The sequence below is a fragment of the Triturus cristatus genome, chromosome 11, assembly GCF_964204655.1.
Source record: "Triturus cristatus chromosome 11, aTriCri1.1, whole genome shotgun sequence".
Classification (NCBI taxonomy): Eukaryota; Metazoa; Chordata; class Amphibia; order Caudata; family Salamandridae; genus Triturus; species Triturus cristatus.
The window spans coordinates 1134965998-1134984198 of NC_140594.1; the positions used below are offsets into that span (position 1 = coordinate 1134965998).

At 45.2% G+C, this 18201-nt stretch overlaps 1 protein-coding gene across 3 annotated transcripts in view; it reads right to left on the bottom strand.

Moving 5' to 3' along the window:
- The window catches only part of LOC146786202 (cytochrome P450 2J2-like), a 626890-nt gene that overhangs the window by 47943 nt on the left and 560746 nt on the right, over positions 1-18201 (bottom strand). For all 3 annotated transcript variants that reach the window (XM_085635777.1, XM_085635778.1, XM_085635779.1), the window contains exon 7: positions 13397-13584. In XM_085635777.1, the coding sequence (XP_085491903.1) occupies positions 13397-13584 (188 nt within the window). The remainder of the gene's footprint in view (positions 1-13396; positions 13585-18201) is intronic.

Consider the following 18201-nt stretch of genomic DNA (forward strand, 5'->3'; position numbering starts at 1 on the left):
CTGAAGCCACACACATCGTCATATCGTGAATGAAGAGACTTGTCATCAGTGAACATTACAGCAGGTCCTATACCCGATGGTATAGTATGGGACAAGGTTGATTTCAACATTTTCGGCCCGACCAAACTTTTAAAAATGAATCATGTATTTAAAATATCTTTGAGTGATATCATTACCTCCAGTACATTTTCTGATGATTGGGACACTGAAACAGTTAATAACTTGTTGTCTGATTTAGAGAAAACCGCTGCATTTTCTAATAATGAAATGCTAGAGGGTTCTTCAGACTATGACAAAGTTTACTGTTATCAACATTTTGGTCATCATTTCCTGTACAAATCCATTTTACCCAGTAATGTATTTGAGTACCATCAGTGGGAACATTGCCCAACACCACCAAAAACTAGTTCAAAAGTGTTTGCACAGACATTTGCATACTTTTCAGGATTTAACACAACAGATCCAGCCTCATTTTATTATAAGGTTGCACCAACATCAGCATAGACAAATTATGTTGACAAACACCAAACAGATTTACTCTGCTTCCTTTTTGGCCCAATTGTCTGAACAGGGTTTCCACCTATCGAAAGACGAGATTGATTTAAAATCAATTTGGGATTCGAGGAACTGGCAAGTCCAGGGTACAGAGACACTATTTAGAGGTTGCCTCTTTCCACAGCTGATGATCTTTTTAAATGATACTGTGCAACAAACATCCTGTCTTGGAATAGCCAACATAAAGGACCTGAACACTCCAAGGTTACCTACACCAACACAGGGGAGGCAGAATTCTTCTACAAAGGAAGGGGCCACAGTTGATGACATACTACAGTACAATAGATCAGATCCATATTGGAAGAAGTGGGTGGTTTGGCCCTTAGACACAGAAACATGTCATAAACGGTTCCTGAACATCACCAAGAGACTCAGTATGCATAGGCCAGATCCACGATATGTACAGAGAGAACATCCAGGGGTAGTGACATCCTATAGTGTTGGGAAGTTGTGCCTAGATTGGCTAGAAACCTCAACACTTACAGAAATGAAACAACACTTATCTTTACTCTCACAAGACATGGATCTTAGGGACTTTTTACTAGGACCTAGGAAACAACGTCAAAAACGTTTCATATATGCAGGCATTTAGGTTGCCTATAATGAAATCTGGAAGATTTCCCAACAAGAAGCCTCAGAGAGGCAACAGGCAGGTACTTAGGGGTGGGGGAGGCTAGCTGATTGGCTCATGGGGGCCGGGGGCTCTCCTTTTCCTCTTTGCCTGGGGCCTGTCTGTGGTGGGGGGGGGGGGCGGCTCATGGCTCTTAATACGGCTCCTTCTGAGAGAGGTTATCCTGGTAGTAGTCGTCCCGGCACACTGACATGTGGGTGGGGGGGGGGCTGTATTATTTCAGGGGAGGGTTTGGGGACGGCGCATTGGTAGGTGGAAGTGGCCCAGATTGTATTTGGATGTGATTTTATAAGCGGATGGCGGCCACTGGCCAGATGAACATTGTGGATGTCAATTGTGTTTGAGTAATGCAATAAAAAATGTTTTTGCAAAAAAAAACAAGAAGCCTCAGAGAGAATACGGGAAATAGACCGTGTAAACTTAGATAAAGCTTTTGCTGTGGTGGATCATGGGTTAACTACTTTGACCTCCAGAATATATTCATTGAGCAACATTGTATCTTCTGCTTTTGACAAACTGGAAGAGGATTTAGCCATATTACAACACGGCCAATCACAGTTACGTTCCATTGGGTTAGTGAGCTGGACGCTACAATCTTTGCGTGTAGGCCTTGTGCCTTGGCGTTTTATTAACAGTACGTCCCTGTTTTCAGAATACAATCTAACGAATACACAGATTGAAATGGCACAAAGGGGAGAAAAATATACAATGCTGCAAATTGAAAAACTGGACAGACTACCATTTACAGTAGCTGAATTACCATCAACTGAGTGGCTAATCAATGGCCAAATCACTCTTCCGGTCACTGCATTTCAGTTTCACTATTGCCTTGAACAAAGGCAGGCAGGCAGATATGAAAAATTGAGTAAAGAATACATTAAGAAATTCTGGGATTACCATATAGATTTCGATGCCGGAGTGGGGATCGAGAAGTGTTTCTTAGTGGTACCAACTGCAAGAACGCTTTTAGTGGTTCTCTCATATGCCAAGATATCGTTTTTGCACGGAGCCTGTAATGGTTCAGTTTCAAATCTGTCTTGCCACATGAAAGGAACACCAGCTGCCGTAATATCGCCTGTGTTCGAGTTACTTTCGAATAGAAGTTACTTGATGCTGAACGATCAAGGTTTTTGTGGCATGCTTCCAGGCGTTGCATAGCTGGTCATGCAAGTATTGTTTCCTCCGACAAATACAGTCAGGGAGGCGCTAGTATGACCTTCCCTGAATGTTTCGTTGATACAGTTTGATGCTTTGAGCAGAATGAAAGCTATGCTTATACAGAAAACCGTGCCACTGACCTCGCTCGAGAAACCTTTGAACTTCAAGTTGCAAGGACCTCGACCGAGATACAGGCGCTAATTCGAACAAACTGCCCCCTACATTTCGTAGAAATGGTGGGACGTATCTTTAATATGTCAAATACGTGTGGCATTATACACCTATTTAAGACCATAGGGTACGGATTCCTTAGCTCTTTCCAGACTATCCTCGGAGTTATTACTAACTTCATACACTCCGTGTTTGGAAGTATTTTTGGCGGTCTACCTCTGATACTGCTTGCTGTAGCTGGAATCCTGATTATCATCTACCTGCTGCACAATGGACGGACCATCCGCCAGCGAGATTGCGAAGCCTCTCCTGGAAAGACATTACCGTGAGCGCATGGTACAGCATCTCGGTGCACCTCACCTACGAGAACTAAGTGCTTCTTGGTTCTTATCCTTCAGACCAGTCTTTGAGGACTGTATTGCACCTGTCTTCCGATGCCTGTTCTGCCTAGGCGAATGCGAGTTGGACATCTGTCTGACACCTCTGTCGGAGACGTCAGCGGACTTAGACTCCAGGCTAGAACCTTTGTGTTCCCATGCACGACTCTGTCCCCAGCGTATTCCAATCTAGACGCATGCCTTCCTTGAGGAACCGCAGGTGCCTTTCACAACTGAATTAAATTTCAGCTCCAGCATTGACACCGAGGTTTCGAATCCGGTACCAGAAGCCTACACACCAGCTGTTGGCAGCGAGGAGTTTCATCTATGCACACTTGACGTGCTATGTGAGGTATTGCAATGTTTGTCCCCTGCTGTAGCAGGCTCTGATAATATTATGTCTCCCAGCCAGGACATTTAATCTGAATCTGGCTCACCGTGTGCTCGGAATGAATATGGAACTTTTTCCTTCCCTTTATATTTCTAAAATACATTTTTCAAATTGACACTTTCTATCACGAAGCATGGCCTTCTAAGTATGCTTGCAGTAATTTAACTTGTGTGATCGAACTCGTTTGGAACTGTGATTTGCGGAACTTTACGACAATGGCAAGCCTTACCAAAGAACATTTTTCCTCGTTTTTTAAACTGTTTTTAAATGATTTTTTATAAATCTTTTTTATATAAAAGAAAACCACATAAAATCATACAATAAAACAAATACAGTGCAGATCATCCTTCCATAGATTCAAAAGTCGCACGTGGTAAGGTTATAACAAAGTGTAAGTCAACTCAGTGGGTCTATTGCATTATTAGTTAAATCATGGTCCCACATATCTATTAACGTTTACAGCATCTCGCAATCAACGTTGAACGGGGAAGGGTCACCAAAGGGGGTACAAAGGAAACCTCTGCTCTCGGTCCAGGGGCCCCATATTCTGCCAGTCAATATATCTCGGTGCAGTACCTCCCTTCCATGTTCTGGCGATGTTACGTTTTTCCACCATGCAGCCCAGTGAGATCCACCCCCTGTTCAGTTCTGGACAAGTCCATAGGTTCCCAGATATTCAGCAGACACAAGCGAGGGGAGGCCTCAATGGATTTGTGACATATCTGGGACATGGCGGGCACCACCCTACTCCAGTATTTCTAAAGAACCGGACATTTCCAGCATTGGTGTAGAAAGGTACTCGTGGAACCATAGCCACGGGGGCAGACTGGGGAGTCAAGGAATCCCATTTTAAACAGTGCCAAACTACTGTAATAGGCTCTGTGGAGTAGTTTAAGCTGTATAAACCTAAAACGGGAATGGGAACGGATAGCCACCTCCCGGGGTGAGGCAAGGGCCTCCCTCCAGTCCTCATCAGTTATGTCTCCTACATTCTCAACCGATTTTGCATGTATTTTGTCAAGAGTCTCAGGTAAATTGTTAAGGATTTTACGATAGGGCAACGAGATTGCTTTTTCTGGGAGATAATCATCCATTAGCCTATCTTCTAGAGGTGAGGTGACGGGCAGGTCAGAACCCTTGGGAATTGCTTTATGCAATGCGCTTCTCGCCTGGAGATATCAAAAAGTTTCCCCCTCATGCCGTTGATACTGTATTTGCAACACACGGAACTACTCTGCCCCCCCCCCACCCATAAGTCTCCAGACCGTTTAGGTCCCATTTGTCACACCCCGGCTGCCTGGAAAGCATACCTAAACGACAAGAATCTGGTAGTGGAGTAACCCACGTCATTTTCCCCTTCCAGCCCAGGGCAGCTGTAGCAGGGTGCCAGATTGAAACTGTAGTAGAGGTTGGGGTGTATTTGGGTGCATATCTTGTCCCTCCGTAGTGTGCCCTCAGGTATTTGCCTGCTACCATGTTATGTCTATCCATTCTGTATGCTGGGGCTGTGGTGGGGTGGTTCATCCAGTGGTTAAGAACCACTAGCTGTGAGGCCCAGTAGTACGATCTAATGGCTGGCAAGGCAATACCCCCGTCGTACCAGCTTTTGTTAAGTTTACCAAGAGCAATATGGGGTGTGCCGGTGTTCCAGAGTAAAATACGAACCTCGGAGTCGACTGACTGAAAGTATTGGGGTGAGATTAAATATGGCGTGTTCTGTAAAGCATAAATAAAACGGGGAAGTGCCATAATTTTGTAGAGGGCCGCTCTACCCAGGATCGTAAGAGGCAATGTCTTCCAGTGCTGTACATCTGCTTGTAGATGTTGTAGAGGAGGTAAAAGGTTTTGTTGGTGGAAAGCCGCCTGATCCTTAGTGATGTATATGCCAAGATACCGGAAACCATCCATGACTATGTCGGCCTCGCACCCCGTGGGTAGTATCGGGGGTTCCCCGCTTAAGACGTAGACCACAGATCTATCCCAGTTGATGATATAGCCAGAGTATTTTTGGAAGAGAGCGAAAATACATAATATTCCGTGAATCGAATAACGCGGTCTAGCCAGATAGAGGAGGATGTCATTGGAATAGATAGAGATTCTATCCGACCACTCCGATGACCAATTAAATCCTCGAATAAGGGGATCACCTCTGATCCATAAAGCCAGGGGTTACAGTGCAAATGCAAATAACAGTAAAGACAAGGGACAGCCCTGTCTTGTGCCCTTTCCCAGCTCAAAAATTGCAGACCTGCCGCCGTTAACTGTAATCCGGGCCAGAGGTTTTGAATACAGTAGACGTATCCAGGATAAAAACTGACCTCCAAATCCATATCTCTCAAGTGAGGCAAACAAAAAGGGCCACTCTATCATATCAAACCCCATCTTGGCGTCCAAAGACATAATCACTGCATCCTCCTGTATGGTAGAGGCCCTACCCAGTACCCCGAAGAAGCAACGGAGATTAAGTGCGGTGATCCTAGCGGGCATAAAGCCGGATTGGTCCGGGTGTATCAGTTTATGGAGAAATGGCGAAAGGCAAAGTGCTAAAATTTTGGCCCATATCTTGACCTCTGTATCTAGGAGTGAAATAGGCCTGTAAGAGCCGCATTGCTCCGGGGGCTTCCCCTTTTTTCTGAATAACGGCAAAATTTGCTAGTCTCTGCATTTCGGGCAGAATCCCATGGTCTGCACTTTCATCGTACATTCGGACAAGAAATGGTGCGATCACTTGGGCAACGGTCTTATAAAGTTTGATAGGAAGGCCACTCGGGCCCATAGCTTTCCCAGATTGCAGTGCACTAATGGTTTTAGATCCTTCATCTGGAGTCAAGGCCGCCTCCAGCTCCGCTACGTCCTGGGGGTCTAACACCGGCAGAGGTAGAATAGTGAGTAACTCAGCCGCCTCTTCTTGAGTAGACACAGACGCAGGGACATAGACAACTTTGAAATGATTAGCGGATGTCTTAGCAACCCCATCCCTATTGTGATGCCTCACACCGTTTGGATCTACGACTTCAGCCACCCATCTATTGGCCAACTCACGCCTATCAAACCAGACCAACAACTTACTGGCTTTATCACCAATGTTGTACACACGTTGGGTGGCCCGGTAGCGGGCCTTAGCTGCGTCTTCTGCTATATCACAATATTCCTTTTGTTTTACAGCTAGTTTATGTGAGGTGTCTGGTGATGCAGATGTAACCAATTCATGTTCAAGAAGAGACACATCCTGCTCTATTTCTTCCAGTTGTCTACGTTGTTCTTTCTTGTGGCCCGCCACCGTTGCCAACCTGCACCCTCGAATCATTGTCTTATATGCCTCCCATAACGTTAAATCTGAATCAACGGAGCCATTATTTTCTTCAAAGTAATTTTTGGTGGCCTCACTCAGTTTTTCATGTATCGCTGGCACTTTAATATACCACGGGTTGAGGATCAATTTGTAACGAGTGGGGGGTGGCACCCTGCCGTACTGAGCCAGAACGGGAGAGTGGACGGAGATACCCCTGGGGAGGAAGGAAATTCCACTGAACATGGGAAGCTGGGTGGCTTTACAGAAGAGGTAATCTTTACGGGACATACTCCCATGAACCCCGAAGTGGAAGGTGTAATGTCTGGCGGTAGCGTGGAGCACGCATCATATGTCTATCAGGCCAGTGGCCCCCAAAACGTCTGTCAATAACCTCCCGGGCGGTTCCCCCTGTTGAGGTGGTAAGCGATCGAGCCCCTCATTCAGGGCCGTATTACAGTCTCCACCCATCAATATATCTCCTTCTGGCAGGCCCAGCACATGTGGACCCAAGTCAGTCAAGGTAGACGTGTGCAGTTTGGGGGGTAGGTATAACGATGTCACGTTGAGGGATCTACCCTCCCATTGTCCAGAGACCGTAACAAAGCGACCGTAGGGGTCACAAGTGATTTTACGCAATTGAAAGGGGAGGAAGCTGCGTACTAGGATACCAACCCCCCTTGAGCCACAGGCATAACCCGCGTGAGCTATCAATTTATAACCCCACCTGTTAAGCGCACAATAGGAGATACCGTGAAGATGCGTTTCTTGAAGTAGTACTAAATCGGGGGTATGGCGTTTTAGCTATTGTAAGACCATACCCCTCTTAATTCGGTCTCCCAATCCATTCACTTTCCACAAGAGTAGTTTGAGGCGACCCATTGTTGGAGTTGCATTTTGCACATCACTCATCTATGGGGATAGCTCCCACTGGGGCAATGGAACAACCACCAAACACAATGCAATCATTTACTGTAAGACATGAAGGTGAATATCGTACAATAGTGACCATGTAAAAATTCTTAAAATGACCTTTAGTGACCCAAATGAATTCAAAAGCGACTTCGGCAATCAGACCGCACCAGAAAAGTAAACTGCACAAATAACACATTATGAAACCAAAAACACATTTACTAAAAAACACAACTACACCCACTGTCACTCCCTGGATCCCACCCCCACCATGCCTCCCTGCACCGTGGGCTCAAAACTGCCCACCCCCCAATTTTGCAGAGCGCCTGTAAACCCTGATCTATTCTACTCTAAAAGAGGAAAACTCTGCACAACCAACCACCCAAAAGGCTACGTTGCCAAATCCCCAAGGGCAAATAATACCTTAGCCCCTAAACTTAACAATACAAGAGCCAGGAGCCAGATTCTGCTAAACTGCTAACTAGTTCACTTCCGTAGCTCTGCCCTCCCACAATATCTCCAAGCGTCGCCCCAGTGACAACCCCGGATAATGCAATAGTTCTGGTCGCCTCATCAGATGAGGAGTGTTTGCCATCCACAGGTGCATTGCAGGCGGCCTGGATGAACCCCCACCCCCAAAAACCTTTTAAATGATTTTTAAAACATTTTTAGAAACATTTTAAATGACTGCTTGATAATTGTATACACTGACACGGTTATGAAAATGTGTATCTCAGAATGTGTATTATTATTGTTAAGTATAAGGTGGAGTGGGTGTTATATTTTATATAGGTACCCTAATAAAGGTCCAGGGAACATCGTACACTTTCCCTACATCAGCTCCAGTTATTTCATATGAATGAGCCTTATAAGGACATAACTCCAAATAAGGACAGAATGCCTTATAGGGACATCACGCCTTATAAGGACTGTAGCTTTTTATGGACTAAACCTTTCACCTAGTTCCATGCCAAGGGTGGGTCTTTCCCAATCGATATTGCTAAGATGTCATCCTTAGCACATATGAATAATTGATGAGTACACACTCCAGGAGGCATACTTCACCTCTCCCATCGACGCACCATGTTTAATCCCCAACGTCATCCTCATACTGAACAATGGGTAACACATGTACATAGACTGTATAAATACAGCAGCTCTTGCTACCAGAAGGCAGGAGGGAACCAAGACTTCAAGAATGACACACTGACCAGAGACGCTGCAGTTCTGCCATGCCATCGCTCCAGTTGACAGTGGTCTGACGATCCCTTGCGGGGTGTCCAGCTCAAGTCCAGGACGAAGTTCCACACTCTCAGTATTCAGGTAAGGGGGTTTGACTCAATCCTAGCGGGATTCTTGGCTCATATGCCCTTAGGCTTAGGCTCTGTAGCACCTACTCACATGCTAGGTACACTTAGGTACATCTAGTTAGGCATCTTAGGAGTACGCACTTTATTTTTATTAATGCATTTCTTATTCATGTATATGTTCATTACTATTGCAAAATGGTAGAACAATACTATTCCTTTTTATTCACTGTACTGCTGGTTCTATATCTCTGCTATTGTGTTACAGTTGTAACAGCACACTTATTCTACATGAGAAGAACTACGGTACAATAAATTCTTGTTGTAAAAACGCTCAACTGTTTCTTCTCTGTATCTCTCCGAGAGCAAAACAAGCAAGCACGAGTGACTGGGTGAAAAGTAGTATATTGTTTCCACGAGTCTGAGGTTATTGTGTTCTGAGGTTGCCAGTAACTAATCTCTCTGATAGCAGGAGATTCTAGTGGCACTGCGAGCTAGCTAATGCAAACCATAGGCTAACATATGCGACCGGGGTGCACGGAGTCAGTCTGCCACCAGACCCACAGTATATGTTATCCGTAAACAGCGTAGGTCCTGCATGACAGAGTACTATTAGGACTGCACTAAATTAACCTGTGCTAAACCATAGGTAGCTTGGCATAGAAAGCAGACAAGCAAAACTTAGAGGCAATGTGTAAAGCACACAAACAGTAAAAAATGAAAGCACAACACAGGAGAAATCCCACACCAATTTAGTACATTTCAATAAATGATTTGACACCCAAAAATTAATTCTGAATTTTTAAAGTTTTTAGTTAAAACTAGTGCCTAGAAGGTCAAAGCGCCAACCGCAAACATCTAGTTGTATGAGACAGCGTCAATCAATTCAATTCAAAGTTGAAAAATATGGCCGACTACGATGGAGCACGGTTCAGATACAAGAAGTAGATTGGGCCTGGTCACCGCTTACCTTCGAACTTTGAAGAATTTTCAAGAAAACTGTTCTGAGAAGTTAAAGTTCAGCGGGGCAAAGCTGCAGGTGCTGTCCGAGTAGAAGGCTTCATCATCAGAGAGTTGCTGGACAATGTTGTGGTGAAAATTTCTACATTCCCACTTATTCACTTTTCGGAGGTTGGAAATCTTCAGCGGGATGAGGCAGGAGGATGTAGCCATAAACATTTCCAGAAGCTTGAATACCCCTTCGGCGAAGGACCACTGAACAGGATTTGCTCCTGTAGAGAAGAACGCAGCTGCGAAGTCAGACTGACCCGCGATGCACCATGGACGGTTTGACGACCAGGTTAAGCCTGGTCTTCCCGTGAATCTCAGAGCAGTTTTTAGTCAAACTTGTTCCAAGTCCCAAATGTTGGATTTTGGCTATCTGGCCACATTTAGCACCACAATCAAAGGTCCAGGACTAGTCAGACATCACCTGGGGGTTCAGGATTCACTCAAGCTAGGTCCAGGTGTGGAAGCTTTTTATGTCCCTGTTGTTCTGAACAGGAGGCCAGCAAACTAGCCCTTGGAGTCGCGCTGGTAGTCCTGGGTTCAGGTGAAGATGCAGGGCTCAAACAACACGGCTGGCCTCTGAGGGTTCAAGGCACACTCCAGGCAGTAAAGTAGCCCTTCCAGGTGCCGCAAAACAGTCAGTCTTGGGGAGCACACATCAGGCCACAGCAGCAGGCAGACCTCTGCGAGTCCTAGTGCAGGTCAAGAAAATAAATTGAAGATTTGGTCTGAAGGCCTTATTTTTATACCTGGTGCCTTCTTTGAAATTAGGTGAAGCTTCTAGAGGTTTCTCTTTGAAGTGCTTAGAATTTCCTGACTACTCTGCCCTAGCTCAAAGTTGTCTGGAGAGATGTGAAGGTGACAACCCTTTTGTGTGAAGAGAGAGCACAGTCTATTCAGTTGCAAATGGGGCCATGCTCAACACCACATCCCAGTCCTACCAGCACATGGCCCGTTTAGGCATACGTAATCTCTCTATTATGTAACTGACTGGGAGGAATTCATAAAGTCTGTCAGTTACACCCAGTCATGCAACCTAAGGCAGACTGCAGGCACTAAAAGGCTAAGGGCAGGAAATTGCCAACTTTCTTAAAAGTGCCATTTTCAAAATTGTAGTTTAAAATCCGACAAGACCATTATGGAGAATTTTTCATTTCAGTTTCATAGATTCCAAACATGAAATGCTTACCTGGTCCAAATCAAAAGTTGACGCTTACTAAATGTAATAAGGCAACCTAATGGTATCCTAGGCGACAGGTAGGACTCGCAGTGGTGAAAAATGAATTTAGGAGTTTATTACTACCAGGACATGTAAAACTTGAATGCACACGTCCAACTTTTTAAATACAATGCACCCTGACCTATTACTACCTAGGGCTTATCTTAGGGATGACTTATATCCAATAAAAGGGGAGTTTAATGCTTGCAAGGAGGTTATATTGCCAAGTCGAATGGGCAGTTTAAAACTGCATTCAGGCTGTAATTTCTGACCTGGGACATGTTTTACTGGGCTACTTAAGTGGGCAGCACATTAAGTTCTGCAGGCCCACTAGTAGCATTTAATTTACAGGCCCTGGGTATATGGTATACCACTCTACAAGGGACTTATAAGTAAATTAAATAAGCTAGTTAGGTATAAACCAATTTAACCATGTTTAGGGGAGTGAGCACAAGCATGTTAGCACTGGTTAGCACTGGTAAAGTGCACAGAGTCCTAAGCCAACAAAAACGAATATCAGCAGAAAAAATGGAGGTACGTAGGCAAAAGGTTTGGGGGAAGGCCACCCTAAGGCTGACAGGTTTAACAGAGCCTGATTTAGAGTTGGCGAATCTTCCAGCTTCTGAAGGTAGTACTAAATCCTCCACCATAGTGTTAAGCACTAGTGTTAATATTGTTATGGTGGTTTCCTGGCAACAGGGGTCTGGCTTCTGGAATCCTGAGTAAATTGAAGTAAGTGTTTCAGTTGGATGGGATGCCATTACCAGCCAGGTGTTGTTACTACATATCAAATAAACTTTCTTGAATCTATTGTTGATCCTGTCTTTATAAAACATAGTATTCATGTGGTGAAGGAATAAACACAGTGTGGGAATGTGGGATACTATTTGGAGGGGGTGTGACTCCTCACCAAGTAATAATGTCGCAATTTCATGGCATATCTCGTTAGGTCCCAATAATTTAAACCTTATCTTAACCCTTGGGGTAGTTATAGTTCCGAACAAACAGGCTTACCCAAAGGTTCAGATGTGTCCTGAAGAAGGTATCCAGGGGTACCACATCTATGCCTGGCACTAGCTTGTGGGTGGGGGAAACTCCCTGGCCAATAGTTCTTAGGGGTAACCCTACCCACTCTGACAACAATCTCACAGTGCACTGTTCTGCTAAACTCCAGTATGGAAGAACCTTTCTTCCTCTGGGCAGTACTCTGTGCACACCCATGGAGTGTACTTAGGGACATGAGAAACGTCCTGCAAACTGGTTCTGAAATACGTTTCCCCTTGGATTGGTGCCATCCTGACTACCTGGGCAATGGGAAGGGAAGGTCTAGTTGTGAGTTACATCTGCCTGTGAAATGGGATGCCCCTTTGAACCTTATGCAGTTGGAGTGCCCAACCCCTAGACCATCCTGTCAGGAGAAAGACACACCTGTTCCCACCCAAGGCTGTTTTGTTCCCTTTCTTGGGAGCCATTCCCACCTCCTTGCCGGGGGCCAGCAGGCTGCCAGGTGAAAGTTGGCGATTAACTCTGAAAAGGCAACCAAAGGCTTAAGGCAGAGAAATAGTGATGTTTAAAAGTCACTATTTATGAAATAGACACAATTCATCGTTGGTATTGAGCTGGATTTTGTTCAACTATAAAAATGAATGTTTGCAGTATTTTCTGTGCTAGCCTTATTCAGTGTAATAAAGTAACCCAGTGTTTTCTATAGCACAGCCAGCCTTGCTACAGTGAAAAACAGGGTTGGGTCCTTTTTCCCTGTAAGTATATGTAAAAACATTCAATACATATGTCCTACAGGCTGGTAAGGACTTCGTTAAGGGGGATTTGCTACTATTTAAAAGGAAGGTTTAGACCTGTTAAAAGGGGTGATTTCAAAATGTTGACATGGCAGTTTTAGAACTACCCAGCTAGGCTCGTGTGGCAGGCGTAGAGTCATTTTGCAGATGGTTAATTTAGTGGTTGCAGAATAACTGCTGCAGTCCACTAGTGACATTTAACTTTCAGGCACTGGGTACACAGGTTCCATATACTAGGTACATATATGTAAGTGAAATGTGCCAATCAGGTTTTTAACCAATTCAACAATTTGTTATGGGTTAGAGCACATGCACTCTAGTCTAAGTGGCAGGCAACCAACAGTATAATTCCAAAATAAATGGGGGGGGGGGTGATCATGCAAAAAGAAGCATTTTCTTACACACAGATATACTGCCGTCAGAATTTAGCAGCTCCTCCATAAATCTGAAGTACCATAGCACCCTACTGTTTTGAATGAATTATCTGTCATCAAAACGTTAATAAAATATGCAGGGCAAAGGCATGACTGAGTGAAGGGGAAGTAACCTACCAGACATCTCAAGGACAAACGTCATTACCTTTTCAAGATGGAAGCCCTGGATAGTGGTGTCCTTCACACAATGACGTGGTAGGGCGAGAGGGACAACACAGCTATAGCGCAGTATCTCATGGATCACAGCATTGGTGTACGGCAGTTTCATCCGGTGTTCAAATTGGATGGGTTCAGCAGGTTGAAGGACATCATCAAGCTCCCTTTGGACTTTCTCTGGGGAGAGATGCACAATAGTTACTAGTGGAAGAGGCATGAGAGACTAGCCATTCTCCCCTCTCCTTTACCATCACGTTGAAAGGATCCAGACCAGTGTGATTCACAACCTTTGTAACTCCTAAATAGGAGCAGATTCTTCCTGTCACTCTTGAAAAGTGTCTAGAAAAAGGGCAATTAAAACCCTGTGAAAACTTGATAGAGTTTTAATATCAGGACTGTAGACTTTTTGGGCAGTACAATCTGCTGGGTAGATTCAGTTGAAGAAACCTTGAGTATTACTACCCCAAACAAATAAAACCTCATTAGCACGAATTACATCTGATTTTCTGGTATCAAAGTTAACCAACAAGTGAGATGTTTAGATTTAATAAATAAGGTGTATCTGGACCTGTTGATGGTTCACCAGCCTGCCAGGGTAGCAGAGGCAATGGTCTCTTCACATTGGTGAAGGACCGTATGCTCTTTTGAGAGATTCCCACCTACCTGGCAGTGATCACTGTGCTCTAAAGGGAGGGATAGTGTGGAGGTTTCCATCACAAGACTCGAAGTTTGCGAAGCAGGCACTGTGTTTAAAGACTCAAAAATCTTTTTGTATTGAGATAAAAACGCAATCCAGAAAGTAAATGGCCCGATGGTGCAGTGAGCGTTCAGCATGCCTGTATGAGGGGTCCGTTCTACCTTTTCCATTGCGAGTCATGCCTTGCTCAAAGAACTTGGACAGGGAGAACAAGAGACCGTGGTCTTGCTGTAAAAAGGTGGGACAACCAAGGCTTTAAGTTGGCCCGGTCCGGCTGATGCTAAGCTATGGTAGTTCTATAAAAACAGGTGCAGAGGCAGGTCACTATCGGGCTCTTCATTTTTGCCCTCACCCTGGGCTTGAAAAAAAATAATCTCTCATGGGGCACTACCAGCCATCACCAGCCTTTGATGTTACCCTTGATAGACCCCTTTGTTATGCAGTTGTCACGAAGGAGCTAATCAGAAGATATGGTCACCTGCTAGTGACCTGGAAATGCACACCCTGGTGATCTGCAGCAGGGGTGAAGGGCAGAGTGGTGAAGGGCAGAGCGCGCCTTAGGGATCTGCAGCGGGCATGAGGGATGAATGGCAGAGTGCGCCCATAGGGTTCTGCTGCAAGGCAGGAGGGTTGAAGGGCAGAGCACGCTGTGGGGATCCTCAGCGAGGCAGGACGGGTGAAGGGCAGAGTGCACCGTGGTGAACCGCAGTGGGCAGTGAGAGGCAGAGCGTGCTGAGGGAGTCTTCAGCGGGGCAGGAGGGGTGAATAGCAGAGCGCGCCAAAGGGATTTTCAGTGGTGCAGGTTAAGGATGGAGCGTATTGTGGGGATCTGCAGTGGGGCGTGAAGCGTGGAGCGTGCTGTGAGGATCTGCAGCAGGGCATGAGGGGTGAAGGGCAAAGCACCGCAAGAATCTGCAGCAGACAGGAGGGTGAGGGGCAGAGCACACTGTCGGGATTTACAGCAGGGCAGGAGGGGTGAAGGGCAGAGGATGCTGTATGGATCTGCAGTGGGGCTGGAGGGTGGAAGGGCAGAGCACACTGTGGGGATCCGCAGCGGGCAGGACGGGTGAGGGGCAGAGCCCGCTGTAGGGATCTGCAGCGAGCAGGAGGGGAGAGGGCAGAGTGTAGGCTCAGGCTCTACAGTTAACAGGTCTGCAGTGATAAAGCTGTTGTATGGGCAGTCCAGGTTTAGCAGCCACTAGACATTTTTTTCAAGCCCCCTCTAAATAAAAGTAAGCATTTTACGAATAATTTTATTTAAAGTTTCTAATGGAGTGGTATAGTTATTTCACTTTATCATAATTACAGAATGTAAGCATTTTCACCATTATTTACCACACAAAGTCATTGTTACTCATTATTTTTTTTGCAGCTAACAACCATTGATAAAACCAATAGTCCGGGCTTGTTTTAAGTACATGACAGTTGTCCTATTATATAGCTGGATGCAATAACAGAAAGAGTCTGCAAAATACAATTCAGGCAGCAAAGTTGTATCTTACATGTTTAACCCACACCCCTTTTACATGGGTTATTCCCCTTAGAGAGACTCCCCTCCCCCAAGTTTATTCAACCCACTGCAAATCCTGGGGACAACTATCACTGTGACAAGAGAACCTTTGGGGAACCAGCCTCCACGTCAGAGGTCTACGCTGGCAGCGACCGCAATAGCTCTGCAAGTGTGAACACAATGCTCAAAATAGAGCAGAGGAACCAAGTGTTTGGTGGGGCGGTGGCACAGCTGATTTACAGCTGTGCTCCAGCTCATCCAAGCTCTAAATGAGGCACTAAATATGCCTTAAGTGTGCTAAGCAAGCAGATGCATGTTGGGTATCGACCAGTGTTCTCAGCTCAAAAGGTCAACTAAAGACTGCCAGGCACCGCCATAAGAATTATGATGTCCATTTCAGCTGGGTTTTCATGGCGGTCCCACTGCCATTGAAAGGCTGTCAGAAAGGAACTTGGGGGGCCCCTAGCAGGCCCCCGTCCCCATGAGGCTCTGCTATGTGGTGAGGGGGACACATGAGGTGCCCCCCCAAACACCCAGGCACCGTGTGCCAGGCACCATGTGGTGCCTGGCACACTGTGCATGGATGTTTGCACACATGCCTTTTAGTACTGCAGCTTGTGCTGTGGCCCTTTTCCGGGCCATCAAACAAGCCGCAAAAGTAAACGACATGTGTCCGTCCGAAAGCCTCCACAGCAGTTGCATCGTAATATGTGGGGTGAAACTGCCGACTACGTGTCGGGCGGTCTCCATCCTGCAGTAATGGCAGTCGGAGCCTCATCGTAATGAGGCCCATAGTTTGGCAAGATGAGCTTTGGTTTCAATCTATTTTGTCAAGTTACAACTGCTCAGCAGGTTAATGCTCCATCTGCTCTTATTTGCCTACACTGAAGGTCATGCTTTCAAATACCCACAAGTTGATTACATCTTTCACCCTTCTATGGTTAACGGACATAACCCTTTGAATTTATTTGTAGTGGCAAGATGCAGCACTGTGAAAGCTTATGCGAAAATCAGGCCCTTAATATTACTTTATAAACCTGTACAATGCTTTTTCACTTTTAAGAGGTGCTTTTACATTAATACATCCTAGTACTTTTTTAACAAGTACAGTTATGCGCACTGTATGTGAATAACTGAAGCCTACACGCACACTGTAATTTTCGGTGAGAAGTTAATTTTACAAGTATTGTGGAAAATTTCCAAAAGAGTTGTGCAAGCATATGTTTTATTCAATAGCTCTGAACTATGCAGAGGTAGGAAATATAGTTGATAAATTACAGTCCTTTGTGTATGGACATCTAAAGATGTGCATGACCTAGCATCAACATGACTGAACTGTGCATTTATCCTCAAAAAGATATGGATATTGGCATGGTTTTAGCCATGGAATGTGCACACCCATCCAGCACACAGTCTGACATCTAGCAGTTATATGGGACACATTAACCCCTTCGCCGCGGGGGTAATACCCCCACAGCGGGGGGAGGGGGGGGGGCGAGCGCGGCGCTGCGTTGCTCCACTGTGCCTCATGACGAGCTGGGCTCGTCATGAGCACCCACGCAGTTAATACAATTTTCTTGTTTACTAGAGGTTTTTGTTGACCACAAACATACCATCATAGTTAAGTAGAGAATGCTGTACATATCTAAACCACACACAGCAAACATGGGAGGCTAGATAGATGGGCAGGTGAGGTGAGGAAAGGATACAGACTAGGATTGCAAGAGGATAGTTACAAGGACATAGTTTGGGACTTTTCCTGCATTGCATCACTGAAGGAGGTAGGTTGAGGCGCTAGTGGTGGGTTTTCAAGAGACTTGATAAATACAAAGACCTGGTCTATTGGCTTGTGCATTGTTTGAGAACCAACCTAGCCAGGGATGTACCCTTAGTAATGTGGTTGCAATTGGACACACTGCTTTGTGTTTAGAAGCTAGGTAGAGTCATATAGATAGGTCTTTGAAGTGGATTCTGGCAGGAAGAGAAGGCCAATGCAAGTACATTTTGGTACACAAAATGTGCCCAAAGTTCCTTTGCTAGTGAAGACTCTGCCTGAAGAATAGGTTTGATTGTTGTCAATCACGGCTACAGCAGGACATTGAGCAGTGCATTGAATTAGTTGATGTGTAATAAGATGAGGGCCTTGACCATAGATCAGGGTTTTTTGGGGTACAGTCCCTAAGAATTGAGAGTGGTCACTAAGACTTAAGGGAATTTAATGGGGAATGGCAGATGGGAAAGAGCTATTTAAGTTAACATTGTAGAGTCACTCTTGGATGAGAAGATTCCGTGTTCCTCTATTTATGAAGTCAACTCACTTGAAGTTAGTTTGAGTTGTTGGTTCCTGATAAACTAGACACCCCCAGGTTTGAATGACATTTAGGGTGAATATGCGTTAATGATGCGGTTGGTCAATGACACTGGAAAGTACAGTGGGGAATCCTAAGCTTACTGGGGGGATAGCAGTCCTATATTGTCTGCAAAGTATTTCCAGTGCCTCCAGGTGCAGGTTAAGTATCATGTTATGGGATTAAGCATTGATCCCCGTGGAATTTGCCGAAAATAGGAATCGATTTAGAGCTGGATA